General features: G+C 43.5%; 1 protein-coding gene across 2 annotated transcripts; it reads right to left on the bottom strand.

Moving 5' to 3' along the window:
- Nucleotides 1-836: 836 nt before the first annotated feature.
- Nucleotides 837-25,369, bottom strand: RGMB (repulsive guidance molecule family member b). Of its 2 annotated transcripts, none has more exons than XM_012638810.1 (5): nt 25,044-25,369; nt 24,011-24,086; nt 20,576-20,838; nt 14,754-15,262; nt 837-1,808 (listed from the first exon to the last, which is right to left on the bottom strand). In XM_012638810.1, exons 2-5 carry the CDS (start codon nt 24,013-24,015, stop codon nt 1,140-1,142), a joined length of 1,446 nt encoding a protein of 481 aa, XP_012494264.1. In that variant the 5' UTR covers nt 24,016-24,086; nt 25,044-25,369; the 3' UTR covers nt 837-1,139. The 2 variants fall into 2 exon arrangements, with proteins under 2 accessions (XP_012494264.1, XP_012494265.1); XM_012638811.1 differs by having other exon boundaries at nt 1,075-1,808; nt 24,011-24,329.
- Between the last annotated feature and the right edge of the window lie 406 nt (nt 25,370-25,775).

Below are 25,775 nucleotides of genomic sequence, written 5' to 3'. Positions count from 1 at the left end.
CCTACTCTGTTCCATTACGCATACACACACGTCAAAGACTGTGATGAAGACCTGTGTGGAGGACAAGAATGGAAAACTTTGTGATGGGATCTGGGCTTCTACATTAGAAAAAGAATCTAACAAACCTCAGGCCTTGGATCCATAAGGTGAGGTCGAGGAGGGATTGCTGGGGGTGGAGACAGGGCGTGCTGTGTTTCTAGGCCCAAGCAGCTAAGGAAGAGAAAGTTGAACACATGGGCTGGCACAAGTCATACAGAGGAAAAAAAAGGGCAAGGCATGATAATTACTAAATTTATAGTTTCATGTTTTGCTTACACAGAATAGTTAAAAGAGGAAAAGACTACAATGTAAAAAGGGGAATGGGATGAGAAAAAGTCTAGGAGCTACTGGGGTCTAGCAAGATGCTAAACCACCATCACTAGACCCTACAAAACAGCAATTTCACATGGTTCAACCTAATACACTCTGTGTGTTCAAACATGTAATTAGAACTGAGTGTTAACAAGAATGGTAGTAATATCCTCCCCTTCTGAAAAAGTAACAGCTGTTAGAGAAAAGAGGGCTTCTTAAGGTCAGTGTTTAACAGAGTCAAAAGCACCTGTAAAGCTGGGAGTTAACTATCCTTTCAAACCAAGCGAGGGCAGAAGGGTGAGGACATAGTTCAAAGGAAGAGGCAGCTCCACCAGGGGGTGGCGAGTGACATCTGCAAACCGAGGCAAATCAGTAGCAATGGGAAAGGGCAGGAGGCAACAGCCAAGAATAGCTAGGAACAACTGTCCGCCTTCAAAGGGAACGCTGCTGCGTGTGGTGTCTGTGTATATGCACTATACATATTAACCAGGTACACACATAAATATTTAATATATAAAAAATAAAGTGCTTTCTAACAGGTCCCCACGCAGGGACATTATAAAACATTTCACAAAACTGCAAAACAAAATTGATACAATCAAAGAACACTACATCCAACATATGTGAAAAGAGCCAAACACAATATGTACAATCTGGTGGGTGTCCCAGGACAAACATCCTGTCATATACATGGTATATACATATATACTCTTTTACTCAATATATTATGACAATATATATTTTAAAATTTTGTTATAGACAAAAAATAAAAAAAACAAAGACAACCCCTACAAAAACACAATAAGGATCAAGCATGTGAGTCCGAGACTGATAGACACATTGCTGCCTCCACAGGGAGTCCCATTGCCACTGCTGGGGAAAATGTGCCAGCGTTCCTTCCTTGGGTGCAGCGCCTCCACATCCTCCAAGGCACTGTGGGCTGCGGCGGTAAAGTTGGCATCACCGGTGGTGAGCAGGTCGAAGACACAGGACTGGAAATAGATGTCCTTCACTGGCATCTTCTCATGGCATTGACTGTTGGCAGTCTCCAGTGTGTAGCCAGGCCAGGCCTGCACCAAGGACGTGTGAGGCAGGCTGTGCCCCAGGATGGCAGACACCTGGCCCTGCCCATCATCGATGCGCTCACTCAGCGGGCAGCCGTTCACGCACAGCTGCAGGTCCTGGCTTTCCTCGTAGGACATGGCCAGGTCCTCAGGCATGCGGATGGCGAGGGTCAGGTAGCGACCCAGCTGCCGCACGAACACTGTGGTCCCTATGTAGCGGGCGTGCATCTCCACGTAGCGGCCACTCTCCCTCTCCACGATACGCAGACTCTTGGCATCGCCATCCCCACCGCTCGTGGTGCCATCCACAAAGGCAGCGGGCAGGTCGTCTGTCACAGCTTGGTAGACTTTCTGATCTGTACATTCATGGTGGGCTTTGAAGATGATAGTGATCTGTGGGAAGGCACATGCACAACGTTTAACACGGTACGAGGGAAGCGGAACGGTGCAACCCTCTGCAGCAAGCGCTCCCCTCCACTTTGGAGTTGAATGGCTTAAGACAGAATCTCCACACTCGACTCAATTGCTCTTGCCTCACAAATTAATGGTATCGCTTTTAGGAAAAATTTTTAAAAGTCCCATGTATTTAATGAATTAAAATTTAACATACATCTGGGGAATGTGCATCAAGGAAAAACTTTCTTTACTTTCCTAAGACAGAGAATGGTGTTACTGTTGGGATCTAGGCAATGTTTATTGATAATTTAAATCTTGTCTCCTTCTAAAAATAGACAAGCCATGGTATAGCTCTGTGAGAAAGAAAAAGTTTCCTAAGTTACACAGAAATGTCAAGGAGCTTAATTAACAGTATATGCTGCTTTCTAAAAAGATTCTTCACTGGACTACAGAACCATACCCCATGATTCATCACTACAAACTTACTTAATACAAATACTGAGAGACAAGCAGGGAGCTGTGAGGAGGGGGTACCCCAGCTGTAGCCACCAGCGCTGTGCCTCAGGAAAGCTTTCTCTAACTCCCTTCATCAAATGTGTCATTTCACTGGCTAATCCCTGCGACAGGGAAATCACTTGGCAAATACAGCTCCCAAGCACTGGCAGAGACTAAATACCCTAAACCTAGTTACGGCAAATGTTTTCCCCAAACAGCACTATGGTCCTTTAACTTCTCAGAAATCTCTTCCCAGCCAACTCTGAATTCTCCAAATTAAGCACACAATTCATGGAGAAACAAATCTACTGATAATACAAAAGGCCTCCCTTTAGCGAACCCATTTTCTTTCCTGTAGAATCCTTTAATTAGAACAGTTATAAAAAACCTGAACGGCACCTTCATCTCCCACAGGCCCAATGTCTCTGGGACAGGTGGCGGAAGGAAGATAACTATGAAGAGACAGGGGCTCCCGTGTCACACAAGATATGGAAACTGTTCCAAAGACAAAAGGACTGCATTTTGAGATTTGGGTCATTGCTAGTAACTGAGGTAACAGATTTCTTTCTTCCTTCTTGAGAAAGCAAAACGTATCAGGTGACTTCAGTCAAGGAGGAAGGTAGACAAGCCAAACACTCCATGAATTACTCTGGATGGAGGAAACCTTCTACCTCCTGCAAGGGAACTAATCAAAACAATAGTCCCTTTTTAAAAAGGCCAGAAAATGCCCCCCTCTCTCCAAGTCCTCACCACCACCCTCAAGTTTATGTCTGAAGTTTTTTTTTCCCCAACTCGGCCAGCATTTGCTCACACTATTTAATTCCACATGTTCCCACTGGTGTTGCTTGACTGGAATTTTCCAGCCATTTCATTTTACTTCAGCCAGTTATAAAGCCAGATCTGAACCAGCTGCACTGTAGCAACTGGTTAAATTCATATCCGTTGTTTGCAGCTGCAACTAAAAGCCAGACAATGTACTATGAAAATGCTGGTTTTCTCCCTTCCTAATTACCCTGAGCCACAATTTGATTTCACTACCAGCCTTCTCACATTTCAACACCTCCTTAACAACCCAAAGGAGGTGTACCAGAGATGATTTCAGGAAATTTGTTGTGCATCCAACCATAGGACCTTTCAGAGTGAAAGGGGTTTTGAGCTAGATAGCTAATGGGACTATAAAATAGATTTATTTGGTGGCTCTAAAGTCAGTTTGACAAGTGCTTTTTTAAGGTAAGCTGGCATCCCTTGGAGGTGAAAAGATTAATTCAAGAACATTTTGCACTTGAAAATGTTGAACGTTAACAATACAGATGGCTAAAATAAGAGTTAGTAATAGACTTATTAACAGATAATCACTATCCTCATTTTCAATCACAACTCAAAGATTAAACAAACTCTTCTAAAATAGCTAAGTAATTCCTAAGTAATTTCTCTTTCTAGTCTAACAAACCTCAATTTAAACCAACTTGGTATTATTTGCAAGAACTAAGTACTTTTTTGTTCACCTTAGAAAAAAACAAAGAGGAATTACTTTTGTTGGGACAACAAAGCAGAGATATCCAATTCCAAATAAGTTTCCACAAAGCAAGCAAGAGTCAATATTAAGATGAGCGGAATAGTTCCACATGTCTTACCAAGCCTGTTTTTTTCATTAAGCACACAATTCCAACCCAGGAACTCAGGAGTCATTTCAAACACCTCACACGTTATTGTCCTCTGCTATGCCTGAGACACTAACAATAACGCCCACATAATTAGAAGATCAAATAAAAGCTCTACTTCTGCTCTGGTATCTACAACCACAAAATATTCCAGTTAACCTAACAGATTTGTCTGTCTTTCCAATTTGCTAGTAGTGATTTTCTCTGAGATAATTAAGCTGATATTTCTCTTGTTTCCCTATGGGGCAAAGTAATTCTCACACAGAGTATATGTATGGAACTATCCCTTGAATCACAATGCTGAGGGTGATGAATTCGACCACAGAGTGGGTTTCTTGAGTGGTCCCCTGTAGTTTAAGCATGTACTGAACAGGTTATCTAGAGATATAATCAATGTAAATGTAAAAAACACTGGGTAAGAGTTTCACTTGACTTAAGTTTTCTAAAGCAATTTTATTCCTCATAAAGATTACAACATGAGCTCTTAAAAAGCAAGCACTCAGCCATGAAAAGCAAGAGATTAATTTTCAAACTGTCTTCCTCTTCAGAAAAGCAACATTTATTCATTCTTAATAATTCTTACTTTAAAAACATTCAAAATTTAATTTGAAGTTCTGGAAATTCCAAACTTTTTATATTTCCAACTAGTAGCTATCAGAGCATAAAAACAGAATATTCAGAATGGTATTCAAAAGCTCTCACACAGATAATTTAAAAACATCAGGTATGTTACTTCCTTTTCCCTTCTATGAACTGATCCATATGCTGTCATAACTCAATTTGGCACATCTGTTCTATGCCACACCACTTATTATTAATGGATGGCCTTTCTGTGCATTTAAAACATCAATGCCTTTTGTTAAACCTCCCCCACCCAGTCCCTCTCAACTCCCACCTTAGACAAATTACTCTAGTTCTCCTCATTCATTTTTAATGTTTCACTCCCTGAGATCTTTACCACCCACAAGGTCTATTAGGAAGAGAGAGACAGCAGATACGAATCAACCTTTCCACATAGGAAAGGCAATAAGAGCTTAAGAAGATGTGCTGTGAAATATCAAAATTAAGAGGCACCTGCCTCTCCTTTCCATCAGGAAAAAAAGAAAAAATTTTTAATATTTTATATTAAATAAAAACGAGGTAGCCAACAGAGACGAAAACATAGGCAATGCCTCACCAAGAGATAGACTTATCTTCCCAAGGCACAACGGCTTGCAAAATGCTACACACAGGCTTTAAAACAGAATTCCCCAACAGCAGTGCACTTAACTATTTGTGTATATTGTATTTTGAAGAAACATTTATCTATGTTTAATCAGGCAATTTGGCACTTCAAGTACAGGACTTTTCTGGAATCTTCAAATACCAGACTTTTAGATTTGAAGAACTCACGTCTCTTGTTTTAAGATGGGTCAGTAAATTAAACTGTAGTAGTCACAAAAATTAGCTTGAAACACATGGAAACACAATTTTGATATGTACCTGGTTAAAATTCTACTGGTGTCAAAGGAAGTTAAAATAAATTTTATTTAATATAGTTAGCTGACCATGTCTGTATCACATCCTCTGGGTATAACGACAGGATGAAAAACAGCAGACTCTATGGGAGAATAAGAACACTGTGCTCATGGCTGCTTTTACTCTTACACATGTAAGTGGCATGCAGCCTCTGTAATCAGTCTCTTCCCCAATGAACAAAAAGAAACCATTCCAACAAAAGCACAAGCTTCAAAGAAGAAATAATATGCGTGCTCCATCTCTATCCCTAAAACATCCAAATTTTACTTTTGAGGGTCATTTTTTTCTAAATGTCGGGAAGTCAGAGCCTAGGACACTCTGAAGCACCAAAAGGAAGTAGAGGCCTTTGAAGGGACCTTCCCGTGAGTGTCTTCCCTGGTTCTACCCTTCCCTACTTATCAGGGTAACCCTGAAGTATGGATCTTGAGCAGAGCAGAGCTACTCTGTCCAGGCAGGGAGGTAAACTGTCCACTGGTTACACAAAACTACAAAGAACTCTGGGTCTCTCTCCCTTTTGTGGAGGAGAAGAAAAAAGGCATGTTCATTTAGAGTACCTTTCTTTCTGAACAATTTCATGCAAAATCTAGGAGGGTTTTTATATGTGCCATGTTTAAGAAAAAATGTTGGGCTGAAAAATACTTGATGTCATTGATAATTTTCCTTAAAAAAATCAGGAAAAAAGATGTTAGCTGTGAATTCAATGAACTGGAATGTTATTTTATAATCACTGTTCATCCTATATATCAAATATCTACAGGAAACTGACTTAGGACCCACAAAAGTATATTGTGTTAAATAATTTTCTTGGACTAGGACAAGATACTAGCAGTAAGACAGTACATGTGTTGTTGAGGTGAGTGGCAGTTTAAAAATCTTACCTTAGACTCCTTCAGGGCTTGAAGTAGACTGTAAGAAATCTACTACCTTCAAAAGAGGTATTAACAAAATAGGTTTCTCTACCCTCAAGTCTCTTTCCACAGAGCTCTGTTCTAGGAGCACTCACAGGATCCAGAGAAATGGAATGGATAAGACTTCTCCAGTGTTGCCCTAGGTAATACATACATGCAGGAACAGGGGCTGACTTGGCTGTTGGAGGGGTACTTGGCAGCAGATGGAGAAAGAAGAAACCACGCCAGAGGGGAAAGGACACCCACAGCTGAAGGCTGCTAGGGTGGTCTAGAGAAGCATCAAGCTCCATGGCTAGACAGAGAATGAAAGGGAAGCTGGCCCAGGGATGACACATAAAAGGGACAGGCACAAAAATGCTGGCTTCCAAAGAATAATTTCTGTACACTTAAAACAAGGACGGCTGGAAGCATAAATAGGGGCAGAGACAGAGAAATTGGCTAGCTTCCTTGTACAGACCAGAGCAACGCTACATAGAACACGAGGAGGAAAGGCTTCCAGGCCTCTCTAAGTCTTAGTCACTCCAAACACTCCAAAGGGAACTTCTCCTGCAGCTTGTCTGTTGTGGGCAAACTGCACTGTTGGGAGGCCAGCAAATGCAGCATTCAGTGTGCTTCCAGATGTGAAGTTAGGGAGGCCTAGGCTGCCACCGTGCTTCAGACTAGAGACTAAAAATATTTTGAAAGGTGAAAGCCAGGCCTGGAGGCAGTAACTCTGCTGGAATCTGCCCTAGCAGGTCTTGCCTTCAGGCGCCCCCTTCAGATGGGGAGCAGGGCAGGGCCACAGAACCAGGGGCCTGGTGGGACCTTGAACGAATAAATGCTCTGGGTCTAGGTTCGGCACAGCTGTTCTCCAAACCGATGGGGATTAGGAAACCGATGGGGATTAGGAAACTGCAGCCTCTTTGATCATTTTTCAGCTTTGGGAGGTGAGCAAAAAAGTAAAAGGGCTTAAAGGGTCTTCACAATACGCTCACACTCTGTCACTTCTAGGTTCAATTTCGAGTCTCCGGGCTTAACAAAGAAAGGCCCCTGAGAACTCAGGAACAAGGTGGTTAGAAGCCCGTCACCAAGTATTTCAAGAAGCCAGTTAACTGAAATGCTACCAAACACTATCCTTCTGTCTGCACTTTCCTTGGGCAGAGAGAGGGGAAGACCTCAATACTCTATAAAAGCACATTTGTATACATATGTGCATACGTGCGCACACACGCACACCTTAAATAGAAAGATTTAAACCCTCATCCTCATTTCAGGAGCACATGCAGAGCAGATGAGAAGTTAGTGTTTAAATGCTGTCATATTAATTCTATCCCCAGTATACATACTATATTCCAACATGAAAGAACCCCACCAGAGTCAGCCAAACTTTCTTCTGGCTCCAACTCTTAAAATAACCAGCTAACTGGAGCATAAAGAGCTCCTCTCTCCATAGAATCAGTTTTACCTCAAGTTCTTTCTAGATCCAACAGCAGCGTGTTTTCACTGCAAGGCTGTCCAGTTAAAGTCTGTATCTTACATGTGTATTAGCTATTCCTATTAGTTATTCCTGAGAAGATGAGCAGATTCAAAAGTCCTTAAGTTACCCCACCCACTAGAACACAACATTCAAAACAGTGGAAGAGCAAGTTCTACTGCAGTCAAAACAAACAGAGACAAAATGGGTAAGGTAGCATTTTTCATTGTTCAACACTGTAGGTAACTTTTTTACACTCCACATTCCACACGGGCAGAAACTGTTTGGTTAGCGTTAATTGAAGCCAACAGCAAAAAAAAGTACCAACCATCCAATGTTTCCTTCTTGCCCCTTCCCCTCAAAATGTTGACTCCAAGAAAATTTAACAGGGTAGAGAGAGAAATTTGGAAATGTTACAGAAAAGCAAGTGTATCAGACTTGGCCTCCTGCCTCTGTTTTAAACTATGGATGAGAAAGCATTTGTTTTACAGCACCAGAGGCCCTCAGGACCCTAATGGCTTGGACAGGCCTTGGTTAACTTCACTTACAAATGGGGGATTCTAAAGGTCTCTTCCTCCTTCCAAACCTCCTTCTGCACCTTTGGGACAGAAGGGGCAGGGGCAGGGAGATTAGAAAGATGGTAAAAGACTAACCAGGCAAGAGTAACAAAAGAATAACCAAGGCAACCCTATTTATCTTACAAAATAATCTTCACCTTTGCAGGTCCCTCATATAGCTAATAATTTCTTCTCCTTTCTCTGCTTTCTTTCCCCACCCGCACTTGGAAACCACTTCACCTCCAGGCAATTTACTGCAACCATATGAAGCAAAGCTGAGTGGTTCCTGGGCCTGAGACCTTGAAACGCAGGACAAACAAGAGCTGGGCAGGAAATGGAAAGGACAAGTAAGAACACCACCACCTGCAAGTATGGCTGATTTCTGCTCTTCTAAAAACTATTCTCTCATGTTTCAACATTGTTTCTATAATAAATTCAGGGAGAATAGGAATATCTAACACATACTTTCATGAGAGTTTTAAAGATGAGACAGGACCCTGGAAAATGAATTTAATTAAGAACCAGTGACTAGTGATTCAAGATAGCTTTTTGGTATAAAATCAAAGATCGGCAACCTTTCAGAAGTGAGAGTTAGGCCCTGCTAGGTTGTAGGTGGGAGATGGGAGAGGAAATACAGATGCACGTGATAGGCCGCCCTCCTCACACTGGGAGGTGGAGTAAAAACACTGACTTTCGAGAACAACCAAGGCAGGGAGGCTTGTGCTCTGGGTGACAGCATGGGACAGGCCTTCCCAGCAGCCCACTTTCCTGACCCTTTTTGACACCGGTTTCAACTTGCTATGTAACATCTCTGGAAACCAGCCTGTGAATGTGGTTCGCCAATGTTCTACAAAGAAACCCTGAAAATGACTGGGTTTATACATAAACCCCATACTTTCCCACCAACTGCTGAAAATTTTAGTTATGTGCTTAGTTAGACTGAGGCAGAGGCTGCATTCACCTCCGCCATCTCCCAAACATAGTGGGTCCTTTAATACTTGATGTTTCAAATGCAGCACCGAATTAATCACACATTTTATCAGAGAGATGACTACACTGAGCAGGGAGCTATACCTGCAAACTGCTTTTCCACCTGTTCCCAATATGCCTCAACTAGTCTCACAACTTTTTGCATCTTTGTAAAGCAAGGAGAATCATGGTAAGGAACAAATCTCAAAGGGATGGCAAGAATTACCATATATAATTATAACAAAAATAAACAGCAATCTCAGATTTTAAGGATTAGTTACAATGTATCTGCAAGACAGTTTGTGGTCTCTAAAGAAAATAACATATGTGGCCTCTTTACAACACTGCATACAAGAAAGTGTCCATATATTCAAAACACAATCCTGTCAATGGAAGGAGCATCTTCCTTAGCCCCTAAAAATAAGAATGATCACCACTGTGTAGCTCACATAGGTCTTGGTAAAGATACTAAATACATAAGGGACTGCAAAACCTTGGCTACAAGAAATGCACTAGGCCTGGGATCAACGTAGGACAGATTTCCAAATCTCGATGCAGAGATATACTTACAATGACAGTTAAAAGCCTTTGCAATACAGGTATGTCTGGCTCTGATTTTGTAACCAACAGAGAATGACCCAGAACACTGGTTTACATGCCCACATGCTGTTGTGGAGTAATAACTACATGCAAAGGGGCATCAGAAAGCAGGAGTGGACCCACCTTATGCTCTAGAAACCTATAAAGGAATGATGTTTCATCACAGTGGAAAACCCTGGGTTATACAATTTGAGGAAGACATTAATCAAGAGTAAACCAAACTAAGTCTTTCTGTATCTCTAGTATCATCAACCGGTGCAAGTTTTCAGGAACTCACACGAAAGTAGCCATACAACTTGAGATTCAGGGATAACTATGAAATTTAAAATATTTATATATACTTGATAGGCAGGGCCTCCTACTGTGCTTTGGACAGGTGCTGAGTGCTGCCTGTGGATCACAGGAGCTGGTGGTCCATGGCAGCAGAAAGAACATACAAGGCAGGCAGCTCAGAGTGTCCACTCGCCTGGCCAACAGTCATCTGGTTTGGTCAAGCACAAAGAACACATCCTTTTCCCAAAGGCAAACTGCCTTAAGGTAAACCACCTTCTCTCACTCAAGTAGAAGCACAGTAAAATATGTAGCAGAGGACCTGGACCAGGACCTGCTGTCACCCCTAATCTCCCCTCCTGTTTTTTATTTTGTTTTATTGAGGTTGAAAAATAGGATAAGAAAGCAAGAGTGGTGAAAAAGAGTATGATTAACATTAAAACAAAAGGAAAAATAAAGGTAACCAAATTACCTGTAAAAAAATAATTACTAGAAATATTGTCATTGTACTGCCATATAATGGTATTAAATAATACCATTATTTAACAATATAAATGCTATTAAAAATCATTGTTTAGATGTACAATTTAATAATAAATGAATGCTCGAATTTTTTTGGAAAAGGAATCATCTTAAATGCACTTGAGAGACTGACAGTTCTAATACATGCTACTAGGAATACATTATTATTATTGTTATTTTTTGAGACAGGGTCTTACTCTGTCGCCTGGATTAGAGTGTACTGCAACCTCAAATTCCTGGGCTCAAGCAACCCTCCTGCTTCAGTCTCTCAAGCAGCTGGGACTACAGGCACATGCCATCATGCCTGGCTAATTTTTCTATTTTTTGCAGAGACAGGGTCTCACTATGTTGCTCAGGCTGGTCTGGAACTCCTGGCCTCAAGTGATCCTCCCAGCTTGGCTTTCCAAAGTGCTGGGATTATAGGCATGAGCCACCGTATCCAGCCTAGGAATTCATTTGTACAGTTCAGTGTCTTTCATAAAATAAAGAATTTACTCCATGATCACCTTCTATGATCATGGTATCCACAGATCCTTACTGGGCCCACTTAAACTGATACATAGATAAGCAGAATGGACTAAACGGGAGTTGCGACTGAGAGGCTAATTCAGAAAATGTGCAAGGAGAGAATGTGGAAGAAGCCAAGCATCCTCACAGATGACCTGGGTTTTCCTGTGTGTGAGGCACAGGAGAGCTACTGATAGGTGTCTTCTCTGGAGCCTATAATGTATAGGCTACCTCCATACCACAAACAAAACTGCCTTTCCTTCGAGCATAGCTAACTCTGCCAGTTCTGAGACTGTCCCTCTCATCTCTCTCTCCTCCAGTGCCTGCAAGCCCGCAGCTACCTCTCCCAGCCAAAGGTGGGGAAGATAGCCCAGAGCTGATGTGGACCTAAGCCGAGGTATGCAGGTGTGCCAGATAGTCCTATAGCCCCTGGGGTGTAGAGATGAAAAACCAGCCCTGGCTTCCCCTTCAGTAACACACCTACCTGGCAAGGTGGCCAACTGCTACAGACTCCTCCAAAGAGGGAGAGTATAAAAGGCTGGTGGAAGGCAAAACTAAAAACAGAGGCCCCGAGAAAGCATACCTGTGTATGACATGACCAGCAGGAAAGCGAGCCCTATTTTTCCCAGGCAAGGGGAAGAGAAGGGCCATGGTAAGGAAGAGAACAGTAAACCAGGGGAGATAAGGCAACACCATCGAGCGCTGCAAGACTATCTGCCTTGCACTCATAGCTCACCATGTAGAAAAAAAGTCAAGACTTAGCTAATAAGTGGCCCCTTGAGCACAGATGACTTCACTTTCTTTCACTGCATTTAGCTTTCTCCCGTTTTGTCTTTCCGTGATGAGGGAAAGGGGGGTACTTATGGGCAGGTAGAGCTCACAAGCTTAGGCTTGAAGATGGCTTGCTCAATAGGCCAGGTTCCCAGGGCTGAGTAGTCATCTTAGTGACCTCACTGAGCAAAATACCTTGGGTCCAGTGCTTCAGGGCAGTGCTAAAGGTAATGAAATGAACAGATGTTTAAATATAATTTCGGTATCAGAGCGGGCCAACCAGCCAATGATATCATCAGTCTTTAGTGAAACTGAGCATATATGGGCCATTAAAAACCCTTGACCACACAAGGATGGTTCATTATCTACCATGTACAGTGCTGAGTTACCCAATAACTGGTCTATGTATGTGCTTAAGTTCTCTACAAAGCTGGGACACCTATGAAAAAAATTTCCTAAAGATTTTGTGTCTCCTATCGTTTCATTACCACCATTTTTCCATGCTTAGGGTCTTTAGCATTAACATGAGTCTTCAAGAGTAACCTTCCAGATTCTTATGGGAGCTTTAGAGTGAGTTTCAAAAAGATGTAAAAAAAAAACCAAAAAACCAACTACTAGAGGTTGTGAAGGCATAGAGTAATTTGTTGTTGAACAGCATGGTTACCAGATGTGGGGAAATACTTTCCAATAGTGCAGTTAAAGACCAAGTATTCTCACTCTCCACTTGAATTTATGTCAGGGACCACTCTTCTTTTTTTTTTTAGACTAGGTAAACCTTCGCTCCTCACCAAACTGAGGGAGAAAATAAAGTTGTACTTTTTATTTATTTGCTAAAAATTATGATAGATTCAACAGCTGAAATACAATGATCTTAAGTACTTAGTGTAAATTGTTCCATTTATATAATATTAATACTCATGTTACTGTTATCCCCCAAATAGTTTCACTATAATCAATAAAATGCATAGAATTTCTAAAGATTTAATAACAAACAGAAGTGACATTGATTGGACAGAATGCATGAAAATCTTTGGGCTTATGAAAAAAACCACTATTTCCTCACGTAAACAGCTCTTATTAATCTCTATCGTCTTGTTTGAAAGTTATTCCTTCAAGTCCTCAATTATTTGCACAACTGATGATGACTTTTTCCATTCTCAAAAGATTATCTTCCTGAATTTTCAGTTACCCAAAGACTATTCTCAGGTTGCATGCATCCTATGACTTTGCAGCAATGATGGATTTTTGGCTATGATTTTTCTTATAACTTCATAATTATATAACTTTATAACTTGTAGCAAATGCATATTCTGAGAGTGAGAGAAAGAAAGAAAGAAAGAAAGAAATGATTTGCATATGTACAAAAACCAGAGGGAGAATAATTTGAGATGTAGAATTTGGTAAGGCAAAAGACAAGCTCAAATTTTTACTGGCAGCTGAAGTATAAACATTTTGGAGTTCCCCTAAAATGTCTGGACCAGTGTTTTTAACAGTATTCTTTGTTCAGAGCACTGACTTCTAATCTTAGATTTGTGACACCCTTGGGTACCTCCAGCTATCTCCTGAGGTGTTGTAAAATTCCCTCCATAAAATGCCAAGCAAAATACTTTAAATTCATTTACAAAATATGCCACACATGTTTAGACGAAAGGGCGGGTGCCTGGGAATCAAAAGAACAATTATAAGTATTTCAAAAGCTTGATCCCTGTCAATTATATTTTAGTCTAAACCAATTTATGAATAGATAAATACAGGAAATTAAGCAAGAGGAGACGGTCTGGGTATGGTTTAGTGGTTGGGGAAGACAGGGAAGGAGGTGATTACTTGGGACACCATTTTAGTGGAAAACCCTTTCCGATTTTATTTACTAATGATTGAATTAGCACTGACTGGCATCAGAAACCCAGTTCATAGCTCCTCTCTACCTACTTGCACTCAGATACTGGTACCTTCAAGTTAGCTTCAAAGATCTCTGTACAGTATTAGTTTGTTCAAAGCAAACAAACATGGACCATGGACACTGGCAGCTGGGCATGCATGGTAAGCTTAACTTAATTTTATCAGCCTTTCCCTTAGCTTAGCTCTGATTTAAACTGTTAACCTGAGGCCTTGAGATTACATGGCAGTTATATATCGTGGCCCTGTAATATCCAATTCTTAACCTCCCTAGTCACCAAGAGGTTAGTAACTAAAACACCACTGTGTGTTTGCCATTGGGAAGCTGACTTCTTGCCACTACATTTTACTATAGCTTCCAAATCTCCAATAAAAGTGTCTCCTGATGGGTCACTGCCTCCGGCTTCACAGCTTTCTTTATTCAGAACATCTACTTCAGTTATCTAATAAATCTGAACCTAGATTTCTTCAAGAAGAGTCATAAATATGCACTCAAAAAAGTTATCACTGAAAAAAAAGCACACATTTTTCTATTGAAATAGGCCTGCCTTTTCCCTGGAGAACTCAATTTCACTGTTTACTTTTCATTCTTCATATCGTTGCCTACTTAAATTTAGAGCCACATTTTACATTCCAGAGAGAAATCCCTTGCTAAATAATTTTTATTTAACCCTTTAACAATTTATTTAATTGCTTTCCAAAAAGACAAAAGCTTCTTTCAAACTATGCCTTTTATACACATTTCAAAAGTTACCTGAAGAGTCAAACACCTAAAAGTTATGAGTAGGGAGAGAGAAAAAAGAAGGCATACTTGCCTTATTTGTAGCAGTAGCACTGGATCCAGGGACCACGGGTACATTTGTCACTTGAACCGAAAGGTAATTATTATCTATGAGTGGCCAGGCCCCTTCCACTTTACACGTTTGGAAGTGATCCTTGAAAGTTCTTAGGTGAGGATCTCCAAACAAGCCACAAAAAAGGTAATTAGGAGGGTTTTGGTCCCCTCCCCTGTGTTCTCTGGCTCCTGAGTGACTGTGATAGTTACAAGGATCATGGGTCACTTCAGGGTTTGTAGAGGATGTGGGTCCATCCTTGGAACAATTCCTCTGGCTCATGAGGTCACTGATACCCAACACAGCAGAATGGTACACCAGGTTACCACGGCAGGCTTTTGAAGTTCGCTGGGTGCAGCCAGCATAGGCACGCAAGGCCTTGCAAAACTCAGAGTCAAAGCCGTCAATGGCAGAGTTCAGGTGCGAAGTCAGGGACACAAAGTCTGTGGTGCATTTCTGGATTCGACATTGGGCCGGCTGTTGGCAGTCACCTATGGGAAAGACGACAAGACCAAACATTTGTAAATGCTTCATAACTTCCTGAGCTACATGAGAAAATGACATTCTACCCCAAGAACTGTTTGTTCTTTTTTACATACTATACTCCTATTTTAGGAAGCCTTCAGGAATAGGGTTGCACTGTGCTCCTGTGCCTCTCTCAAATTAAGCCACTGGGAGAAAAACTGCATGCAATTAGTTAACTTAAAACTTTAAAGCACAGGTTATTGTGAGTGAGCGTAAGATCAGTCCAGTGCTTATAGGTTAAAATTACAAGGGAATAATACGTAAAATGTTTTATCGATGTAGCTATTTATTTATAGATTTTGAGAAAGATTTCTCTACTCTAAGGCCAACCCAAAGATATGAACTTTGTTTTGATTTTGAAAACTGCATGGATTTGCTTCAGAAAGCATTGTAAAAGCAAAACCATGATTAAAGCCTCCACACCTTAGGAAGGGGTAAAATCCTAAATTATAGTATGATTAGTTTAAAACACCTTCACCTGATTTACTTGTCTGGCTACCGGGTAAGAATAAAAAAAAAAAAAAAATCCAAGTACTACGTCACTCTACCTTTCCCGAGGCACGTTTACCAATAAATTGTACATAAACTGACACAGTTTCCTGGTTTCTACAAAATGTAAATGCTCTTTTTAAAAAAAAAATAACGTGATTCTTTTGACCAAACTATGTATTTACTTCTCCCTTAACATCCATTTCTATTATACTAGGATCCGAGCTCCATAGCAGACCACAAATAAGTGGTCTGCTAAATAAAACTACACTAAAAAGTAAAGGTATGCTAAATAAAAAGTACATAAGTATAATACCTTGAAATTATGCTGCAGAGACAGATGATCCCAATCATGGTTTTTTCAGAAGAAGAACCAGAGAACTATAAAGCACAGAATTCTTAGAGTATACATAAACCTTACTTTTGTCCTTAAAGCAACAATTCACATAAACTTAATGATTTAACACATTAACTGCCATAGGAGTTGTATTTAACTCACAATAGTTTTGAGCCCGAGGCCTGGCAAAACATATGTCACTCATGTCTCTTCACCTTGGGAACCTTGAGAACTATTTTTCAAGTTGAGTATAACTCACACAGAGAAAACAATAAAAAAAAATAACGAATTTTTCACTAAATTAGAAAGGATTCTTTTGTTTTTGAAGTTTTTACTCCATTTTTGTAATAAAACACCATGGCCCCAAGGAAAAGAAAATCTATTTTTTTTTTTCCAGTGTGGCAAAGTATTAACAAACAAAGCTACAATGATGTAATGAAAATTCAAGTATTACTGAACTATATTAAAAAAAAAATCAATTTCCAAATGATGTTTTTGCCACTAACTTCTCAAGCAAAACTTTATAAAACCTCTTAAAGCACAAAAAACACAAACACAAGAACTGTCGATACCAGGTGAGTCATGTGCTCTAATCAATCTCTTCAAGTTTTAGGTTTCTCATCTGAGAAATGAGGTTGTTCTAAGACAAACTTTGTGATCTTCTCCAGGCATAAAATATCTTATAACATGTATTCCAGACGAAGGAAAAAAATTCAGGGCCAATTGATTATTATTAAATACATAATTATTTAAAGATGAAGATACAATAAGCTTTAGGATAATATTAAGATTTAGGACTTCATCTGATAAAGACTTAAAATCAACCTTAATATTGTCTTAGAAAGCTATTTTAATATTTTCAGTGGTAAACTGCTTTTAAATCTGAATGAAGTAGCCTGTAATCTGTTTCTGGCTTTACTCAGGAGAAAAGGATGGGAGGGGACAACCTCCGAAGGCAACTACTCTGTCATCATTTTTAAATTTCAAAAACCAAAGAGGAAAAAATATTATGGTTTAGCCTTGATATTCACTTTAGCCCAAGGAAAAAAGAAGATTAAAATATTTTAATATTTTGGAACTACGGATTTACAGCAATCATCAAATCACACTTAAAAAAAATCACAAACACATCTTCATGTGTTTGATCTATTTTATGTTTGCTCAGGCCAAAGCTGACAAAAGCAGCCCTGACATTTAAAGAATTCCTATCTCCAACGCAGATCAAGTCATTTTCAGCCATTTTTACTTAAAAAAAAAAAAACAAAAAAAACCCCAAAAAACAAACAAAAAACAACCAACCAACCAAACAAACAAACAAAATCCCCAAAACAAAACATAAACCAACCAAAGACTCTAAAAGGCGTTAAGGCCATTTTACAGATGGGAAAACCAGGGCAAAGAGATATTAATGGCCTCATCCTGGCTGGATCACTCATAGCTATTATTAAGCCAGTACGTGGTGATTTTCCTCAAATCTTGTTTTCCTTCCACCACAGGTCATGTCTCCCCCTAAATTCCTAACTCTAACAACAGTACTTGATGGCTGGAAAAAAAGACAAGTAACTCTTGTATTATTTTTCTTTTTAAGTCAGATTCACAGCAAGCAGAAAGCAAAGAAATAAAGAGAAGGCCAAGATCTTAGTAATGAACAGCTATCTTCAATTACAAATAAATGACAGCACAAGAACTTTCTGTTAAAGTTGCAGTGCCTATTTGTTTTTTTATGGTCTATAAAATCTATCCGAGCATACATTTACTTATAATTATTTCAAATAGTCATAAAATACCAAAAGTAAGAATATGGAAATGCAGATGGAACCGTTCAGAAGGGAAGCAGAATTTAGATTCTCAGCTCCCTTTTTGTACCTTCCTCCCTACCCTGCTAGCCTTTCCTTTTTCCATAGCAGGTAGGCACTGATTGCTTTGAGAAATCTCACATAAAACAGAATTCCTTGGGTTCTTTTGCTTTGGATAAGGTTTCTAACAGCCTTTTGTTATAGAGATGGGAGGGAGGAGGGCTAACTAGGGAGAAAAGTGTGTTTGGGTCAGCATTTTCAGCTCCATCACAGGCTCCTGTATAATGACTAATTTGTAGCATACACCCAGAAATATCCAGGCTTCATGAATTTATAATGATAACGCACACTTTGCCTGTTACAGGCGGTAAAGCAAGCCTCCTGTCAAAATGCCAAGACAATGTAGAGCAGAAACAATCTTAAGGATGTAGCCAAGAAGGCCATGAAGTATATGAGTAAGCAAGTAACTGCCATATTGGATCTCCGTTCAGGAACTGCTTTAAAAAAAACCCAACAGCCAGGAAAACAAAAACAAAAACCGACCAAAAGTACTCTTTTCATTTCCCAAAAACAGAATTTAAAACGCTGCAGTTAGAATTGTCTCTATTTTTTAGAGACATCTATGAATGGATTGACGATATTTTCATGCCAGTTATTGAAAATGCTAAAAGATTTGTGGGTCTAGAGCTTTCATTTCATTTTTTAAACAGATCACACATACAGGCTTCACCATTCCAGACAATTTCCTTAACGCCAGGACTGCACGTGTGAATCTGTAGCACAATCACCAGTTTATAATAAAAGAAATGAGATATTCTGAAGCTGAATTAAGTGAAATGTAGAGCCATATGGGGTGCTGAGGCAAATGATATGGATCCAGACATCAAACATATGGTAGTCCATCTGCAAAGAGCACTTGCTAGGCTCCCTGTTCTGAGAAACGGCCTGACCATTTAAATAGCACCACTCTTCAAAGAGATCTCTCAAAGGAGCCCTTTCTTCCATAACCAGATTCATTGCTCCACTCCAGCACGCTGTCCACAGAAATCACACAGCACAGCACATCAGGTTGAATCTAATGGTGACTTTAGTGAGGACACATTAAGATACTGAGAAGAGCTACCCGTTTCAAATATTTGAACTAAGGCATCTTCATTTTCTAAACCTTTAAGCCAGCTTCTTACACCGTTCAGAAGCCCGTAAAGAAATCTTCAAGGCCCACATTCCAATCCTGTCATAGGATCCTATGGCACCTTAAGGGAACAATATTCATGTGGCTAAAGGGGATACAGCCCCTCCTAGCATTTCAATTTCTATTTCATGAAATGCACACTTTGGCATTATGGACACTTATTTTTCCTCACACAAAACACTCCTGAATACCTTTTAACACACCAAGAAAAAATTTCCATATAATTGCAAGCAGACTGATATTATTTCCTAAGATTCTAAAGTTACTAATTTAAAGCTGTTACATTCAATAACTTTCTATTACCTTTTCATTAAGACTGCTAGTCCGTTCCCTCCCCCACAGTGTTAACATGCAACTGTTACATCACAATGTAAAGTTGCGCAAGGTAAATTAAGTCGTTTTCTCAAATGTCACATTTTTTTTTTCCATACTTAAGAGACCTCCCTGATTTTTTAGCACGGCGGGTGTGATTTAATAAATAAAAATTACTCCGCACAGTTGGGTGGCATTAAAGCTCAAGCTTCTCCAGATCCGAAAGTTGTGACTGCTATCATACAAATACAGGACAAAAAGGCCTCAAAAGAAACTTATCTAATGCTCTGGTTGTTCTCAAACTAAAAAAAAAATTTCCCTTTCAACTGTGGTATTAAAAAAATTCTTTGTCTAGGCCAGCTCCTAAAAAGTGTAACTTATTTGTGAAGAGCATCCTAGATTGTAACGAAATGATTTCAAAAAGAAACACAGGTATTACAGCTATAAGACTCATCCCTAAGAACATATTCCTCAACGCTGGGGAAGCGCAGACCTCCAAAGGCAGCATGATTATCTGTCAACTCCTCACGGAACCTGAAAACACGCGACTTAGTCACAAAGCACGAGTTTTTTCCAGAGGACCGAACGCTGAATTAAAAGCAGATTTTGCAAAAACGAAAGAAATCCCCGTTCAAAAAAGTTTACGTGACTTGAGATGGACTCTCAAGTTTTCAAACTCTGGTGAAAATCTTTCCATCTGGTGCGATTCCTTCGCCTCGCCGCCACCCCCAACGTCAGAGGAGCAGCACAAGGCTCCCGTCTCCCTCCGAGGCGGCTGCGGCGGCGGAAACTTGATCCGAGCCTGACTTTCAGTAAACACCAAAGCAGAAAGCAATAAAGCATCCGGAACATTTGTCTCTGGCGCTCAGCCCCCGCCCGCTAAATCTTTGATAAGCGGCTGTTGGAGGGGAAATTTATCAACGGTCCGAGGCGCAGGCGGGGAGGGCGGAGCGGGCTCTCCTCCGCGCCCGAAGCCAGTGTGTTCCCGCCGCCGCACCGTGAGCCCAGCTAAGGTGCCTGTCAGGGACTCGGGAGGCCTTTCTCGTCGCGCCACGACGCGCTCCGGCCCAGCGAGCGCCTTCGGGACCTAGGGCTGTTTGGGAACAAAGCCCTCGGCCCCGGGGCTGGCGCCCCTCGCGCGCGCGCGTCGTACCTGAGTGGAGCAGCCCGAGGCTAAGCAGCAGCAGCAGCAGCTCCAGCGGCGGTGGGGAGAGCCGTGGGGGGCGGCGGCGCTGCTCAGCCCCGGCGGCGGCGGCAGCGGCGGCGGCGGCGCAGGAAGGTGCTGCTCTCAAGCCCATGCCCGTCCATACAGGTCTCGTGGGCTCCGGCGAGGGCGGCGGCGCTGGCGCCGTGGCGGGTCGCGGCCCGTGGCTGAGGCATGAGCCGAGGAGCGCGCCTCGCTTCCTCTTCTTTCTCCTTCAGGCCCGCGACGGAGACCGGCCGCCGCCACCGCCGCAGCGAGCAGCGCGCCGCGGGCGGAGCGAGTCGGCGGTGGCGGCAACGGGGCGCATCGGCATCGTGGCGGCCGGAGGAGGCGGGCGGGGAGACAGGGGCGGGAGAGAAGACACAAAGACCGTGAACGAGTGCTGAAACCAGCCCCGAGTGCGCGGGCGCCCCGGCCCCGGCCAGCGTGAGCTCGGCGGGCGTGGACCCAGACGCGGCGCGCCCAGCCCTAGCGAGCTGCCGCAGGCGGCCGGGTATCTGCTCTGCGGCCCCCGCGGTCAATCAATCTCAGCCCCTCACTGCCGCCCCGCCCCGCCCTAAAATCGCCAATCTGCGCTGCCCTCATCCTGGCCGCGCCCCTTACTTCCTCCCCATTGGCTGTGAGCGCACGTCCGTCGGGCCCAGCCCGCCACTCGCAGGACCCAGAGGGCCCGCCCCCGCGTCGCCGCCCGCCTGTTCGGTGTAATTCGAGTTCCGCGTCCGCCCACGGCGAGTCCTGTCTGCTGCGCGGTAACCTCCCTCCGCTTTTCTCCCCTCCACCCGCTTCCGCGATTTACTGTTTCCCTGCGCCCAATAGAAATGGGCGACGGCAACTATCACTCTCGCCATCGTTACAAAAGGGACCGGCCTTTGACCTCTCCTTAATTATTGTGATAGGGTTCAACTTCTCCCCAAGTTGCGTCGGGTTTTTGTGTGTGTGTGTTATCACCCCTCCCCCCGCCCCACCTCTGCCAGCTCCAGCTCCCAGCAGGAAGCCTGCTCTTTCACGGAGCGCCCTGCGGCAGGTCCCCTCCCAGCCAATCACATCTGCGCATCCACGTTCCGAGCCTGTTGCGGACGTGTAGTAAAAAGCTAGCACGGAACCGTGTTGGGAATCTGAATGACACCCGCGGTCCGGAGCAGATCGGATGGGCTGGGAAGGTATCCGCGAACTCCCGGAGGAATTTGCTGGCAACTGCCCGAGGCTCGGGTGTTCTGGTTTCGTTCTTCCTAAAAGCGGCGAAGAGGGGTCTGCGAGTGGGCGAACTTCAACGTGTTCGGTTGCAGTGCAATTAGGTTAATGAGAGTGGCGAGTTTTTATGCAGTGTAATTATGCCACAATTTGTTGTTGTGCAGTGGTTTTTCTACAAATTTCTACAGTCTATTAGCAGATTAATTCAATGGCAGGTCAGTTTCTATATTTATGATTAGATGGGTCCAAAATTGAGGGGGAAAATTATCTGTAAGGAAAGAGGCTGCCAAGTGGAGACAGGAGTTGTGAGATTGATGATAGGTTTCAATTTGTTATCAGTAGGTGTGAAGTAGTATCTAATCTCAATGGTGGCCTCTAGGCTGGAAGCCACTTCGTCCAGCTCTCGCTTGTACCGTTCCCTAAACCGCTCGGAGCTGCCATTTTAAATCCACTAACATTCAAATCGCAGTTTGCAACTCTACTCGCTACATTACTCAGAATCTCTAATTAGGAATTCCGTATCAACCACGGACATGTTAATATTCCACACGTTTCAATGTGCTAATCAATGGACCAGGATAATTGAGGGGCAAACCTTTGGTCTCACCAGCTTACTCATTATTCACATTGTGAATCGCTCAAACCACTAGGTCCCTAATGAAGGATGCCTATCTGTTTTTACTGTAACTTTTCATTACTTATTACATGCTATGATGACTCAAGTGGTAAACACACCTTTCACTACCCACGATGTAATCCAAGCCTTGTGTATATCCCTGTGTATATCCATAATATGCTTAATAATAGTTTCAGAGTTGCCTGGAGAAATGACTTTTTTGGGGGGAGGTGTCTGACATTTTTAGATAATGCTGTGGACTAAATATTCTTAAAGCAAAAAATTACTCTTTTGCAATTGCTACATATAATTAACGTAATACAGTTCATTAAATATTAGTAGACATCTTTTAAAAAGTAATCAAATGTAACACTGATTTCCAAAATATTTGGCTAACAAAGACCAACAGCAAAATGTTTTTTTCTCTTAACCCAAGATTTAATTCAACCCCTATGAAAGAAGCATCTCACCTTATTGACCATACTTCAAAACATATAACCAATAGTTACGGATAAATAAATTCAATTTGGCTTAGGTCTTTCCGTTCTTGACTTTCTATTTCTTCCCTCCTCGCCTCCCTCCCCCCATATCCTGTTCCTTAAGTACACGGTGCTCCAGATTTTCTTATCAATAGAGGGCGTCCTCGAGTCACTGAAAATCCTGGTGTCGTGAAACGGAACTGTTCTTCAGAGGAAAAACTTCATCTCCTCTAAGGTGCTTTATTGTTCCTCTGCTGTAAAATCTGACAAGCTCGAGATTTATAAGCCTAACAATTCACTTTTTATTGCTGCATGAATGTTCAGCCGCTAGAGGAAAATGCTAATTTTCACAATTAAGCCGCAAGGTGGTTCCTGTTTTCAAGACATTAGGTCAGACGACACACTAGCGGGTAAATTCGTACTTTTAGCAAGATCAGGAATGGGCTTGGAAAGCAAGAGTGTGGTAATTGGTCGCTTATAGCGCAGCCACCCCTCAAGCTCCTGTGCTGCAAGTTAACGAGGATTTAGACTCTACAAAGAAAATCTGGGGAGGGAGCTGGAACGCAAACATAAAATCGATGACATAAAAGTTTTATATTTTAATCAGAAAAAAATTATGAAGTGACCGACAATTTGTACAACTCACAAATACACCCTGTTTCTTGCCATTTGTACTCTTTCTCCCTTCGTCTTTGTTTTCAGGAAGGAAAGATGAGACTAGAACAGTTCATTCAGGGGACCCAGAAAAACATACTATGGTATGAACGTACAAGTAGATAGAATTAAAACACGTGCCAGTAACATTAATGGATTCTAAACATGACGAGGTTTCATTTCCTGAACCTATAGGTGATGTCTTCACTGTTCCCTAGTTAATATATGTCCATTTCCAGAAATCTAACACGAGGATCTCTGACTGCTTAACAGATCTCTTAGGGCTGAGGAATCAGGAATCAGACCCGGGTTTGCGATTTGTGTAACCCATTCTAGAGTAAGGGCTCCCCTGCTGCTCCCCAGTCCACTGTGTACGCAAAGCATGGGCTGAAATAGCCCGGAGTCCGACAGCCCAGCGGCAGGCAGCTAGTGGTTTGTACTTACATCATTCTTAACCCTTCCGCTCCTGGAGGGGGCTCGGCAGGATCAGGCGGCCCCCGAGCTCCAGAACACGCGGGACCTGGGTGTGAGAGAAGAGCACCAGAGCTCGGTGTGAGCGCGGCAGCCCCGGAGGGAGAGAGTCTAGGGTGTGCGAGGGATTCATCCCCCGAGCGTACTCAACGGGCCCGAGATCCCTGCGGGCTCCGCCGCTGCTCTCACTGCTCAAAGCGGCAGGTGCAAAAAGCATTTGGGAGCCGCTTGCCAGCGCGCGGAGGTAATGCGCTTCCTGTCCATTTATCTCAGGAAACCAGCGCAGCCTTCCCTTCGAAACAAAATTAACCTCTCATTAGCCAGCCACTCACTCCCAAGAAGGCCTTAAAAGCTTTACCAGCTCGCTAATGTATTTAGGCTTTTCTTCCAGGCAAACGCAGCCGCCAGTGGTGACTGCCACCAGCCCCCGGGGTTCCTCTGGGCTCCCCCGCGAGGCGACCGCCCGTCTTTCTCCAGCCCGAAGTCTAGGAAACTTCGACCCAGGATCCCAGTTCGTAGTACTGGATGGCAGACCAGACACCCGTGAACGAACTTCACGCCAGAAGCCACTAGAATGCGTTCCCACTAATTTCACGGGCGCCCTTCACACCAAAACCTCAGCTCCCTGTGCTCAAGGATCGCAGAAGGGCACTGGGAAGGAAGTTCAACGGCTGGCTGTCCCTGGGTCGCGGGCGCCGACCTGCCCTTGGGAGTGCCAACCCTGCCCTCGGCGGGTGCGGGAAGCGTCAATGGGGGCTATGGGGTCAGCGTCAACTAGGATCTCCAGGCGTGGAGAAACCAATGTGGCCCTAGATCCGCAAGTGGCGAAAGGGGCTTTTTGGAGCTTCGGGGCTTTCTTACCCTGGCCCCCCGCCGCCCTGAGGCTGGCAGATTTATACCACACAGGTGGATGGAGACCTAAACAAAACAGTCCCAGCCGCTGCCTGCCGCTCTCCCCCCAGGTCCCCCTGGCCCACCGCAAACTTCGACAAAATAAACAACTCACCACAGGCATTCCCTTGTCTGCAGCGCGACGCTTGCCAGCTGGGAAAATAAGCCGCAAGCCACGCGGCTGAGGCGCTGAGGGAAGGCAGCGCGGGCCCGCCCCTCTGCCCCAGGTGGGGGGCAGCAGTACCCGGGGGCGAAGAGGCTCTGCCTCGGGGGCCGCTCTCCCAGCTCTCCGAGCCCGGAATGTGCTCCCGGCGAGGGGCTGCACCCTTGCAGCTAGCGTGATCTCTCAGCCACCTAAGGGAGAGGGCGGGGAGCCAAATCCCTTATTCCTCCCCCCCCCCCCCCCCGCCCAGCTTCTTCCAAGCTGCTTCCTCCGCACTCCTACCTCCAAGAGGGCCAAACAGAGCGCCCCTTCCCCTTAGCAACTCCGCTTCGCCACACTGCCCCCTGCCGGCGCTACCCTCAGGATTTCGGCGCGGCCGGGGAATGGGGGCTGTAGGGACGCCCCAGACCCCCGCCTACAGGTCCCGGCTCAGCGCTCTCCTCCCCGCCCGCCCCCCACGCCCACTCTTGCACAAAGAAGCCTTTCACGCAGCCAGCGCCACCCTCCGCGCCGCCTCCGTGCCGGCGGCGCTGCCTTTGCCCACCGGCGGCACCAGCCGATTCCTGGTGGGTGACTGTGCCGGTCGCCTCCGCGGCAGGGCGGCCGCCGACGCGCGCGGCTGTTCCCGCTCGGCGAAGGCAACGGATGCGCTACTCCCGCGCCCCACCACTTTGTCGAGCTGTC

Source organism: Propithecus coquereli, unplaced genomic scaffold (genome assembly GCF_000956105.1).
Source record: "Propithecus coquereli isolate 6110/MARCELLA unplaced genomic scaffold, Pcoq_1.0 Scaffold135, whole genome shotgun sequence".
NCBI lineage: Eukaryota > Metazoa > Chordata > Mammalia > Primates > Indriidae > Propithecus > Propithecus coquereli.
Note: the sequence above shows the minus strand (reverse complement) of the source record. Positions and strands in the feature narration are given on the sequence as shown.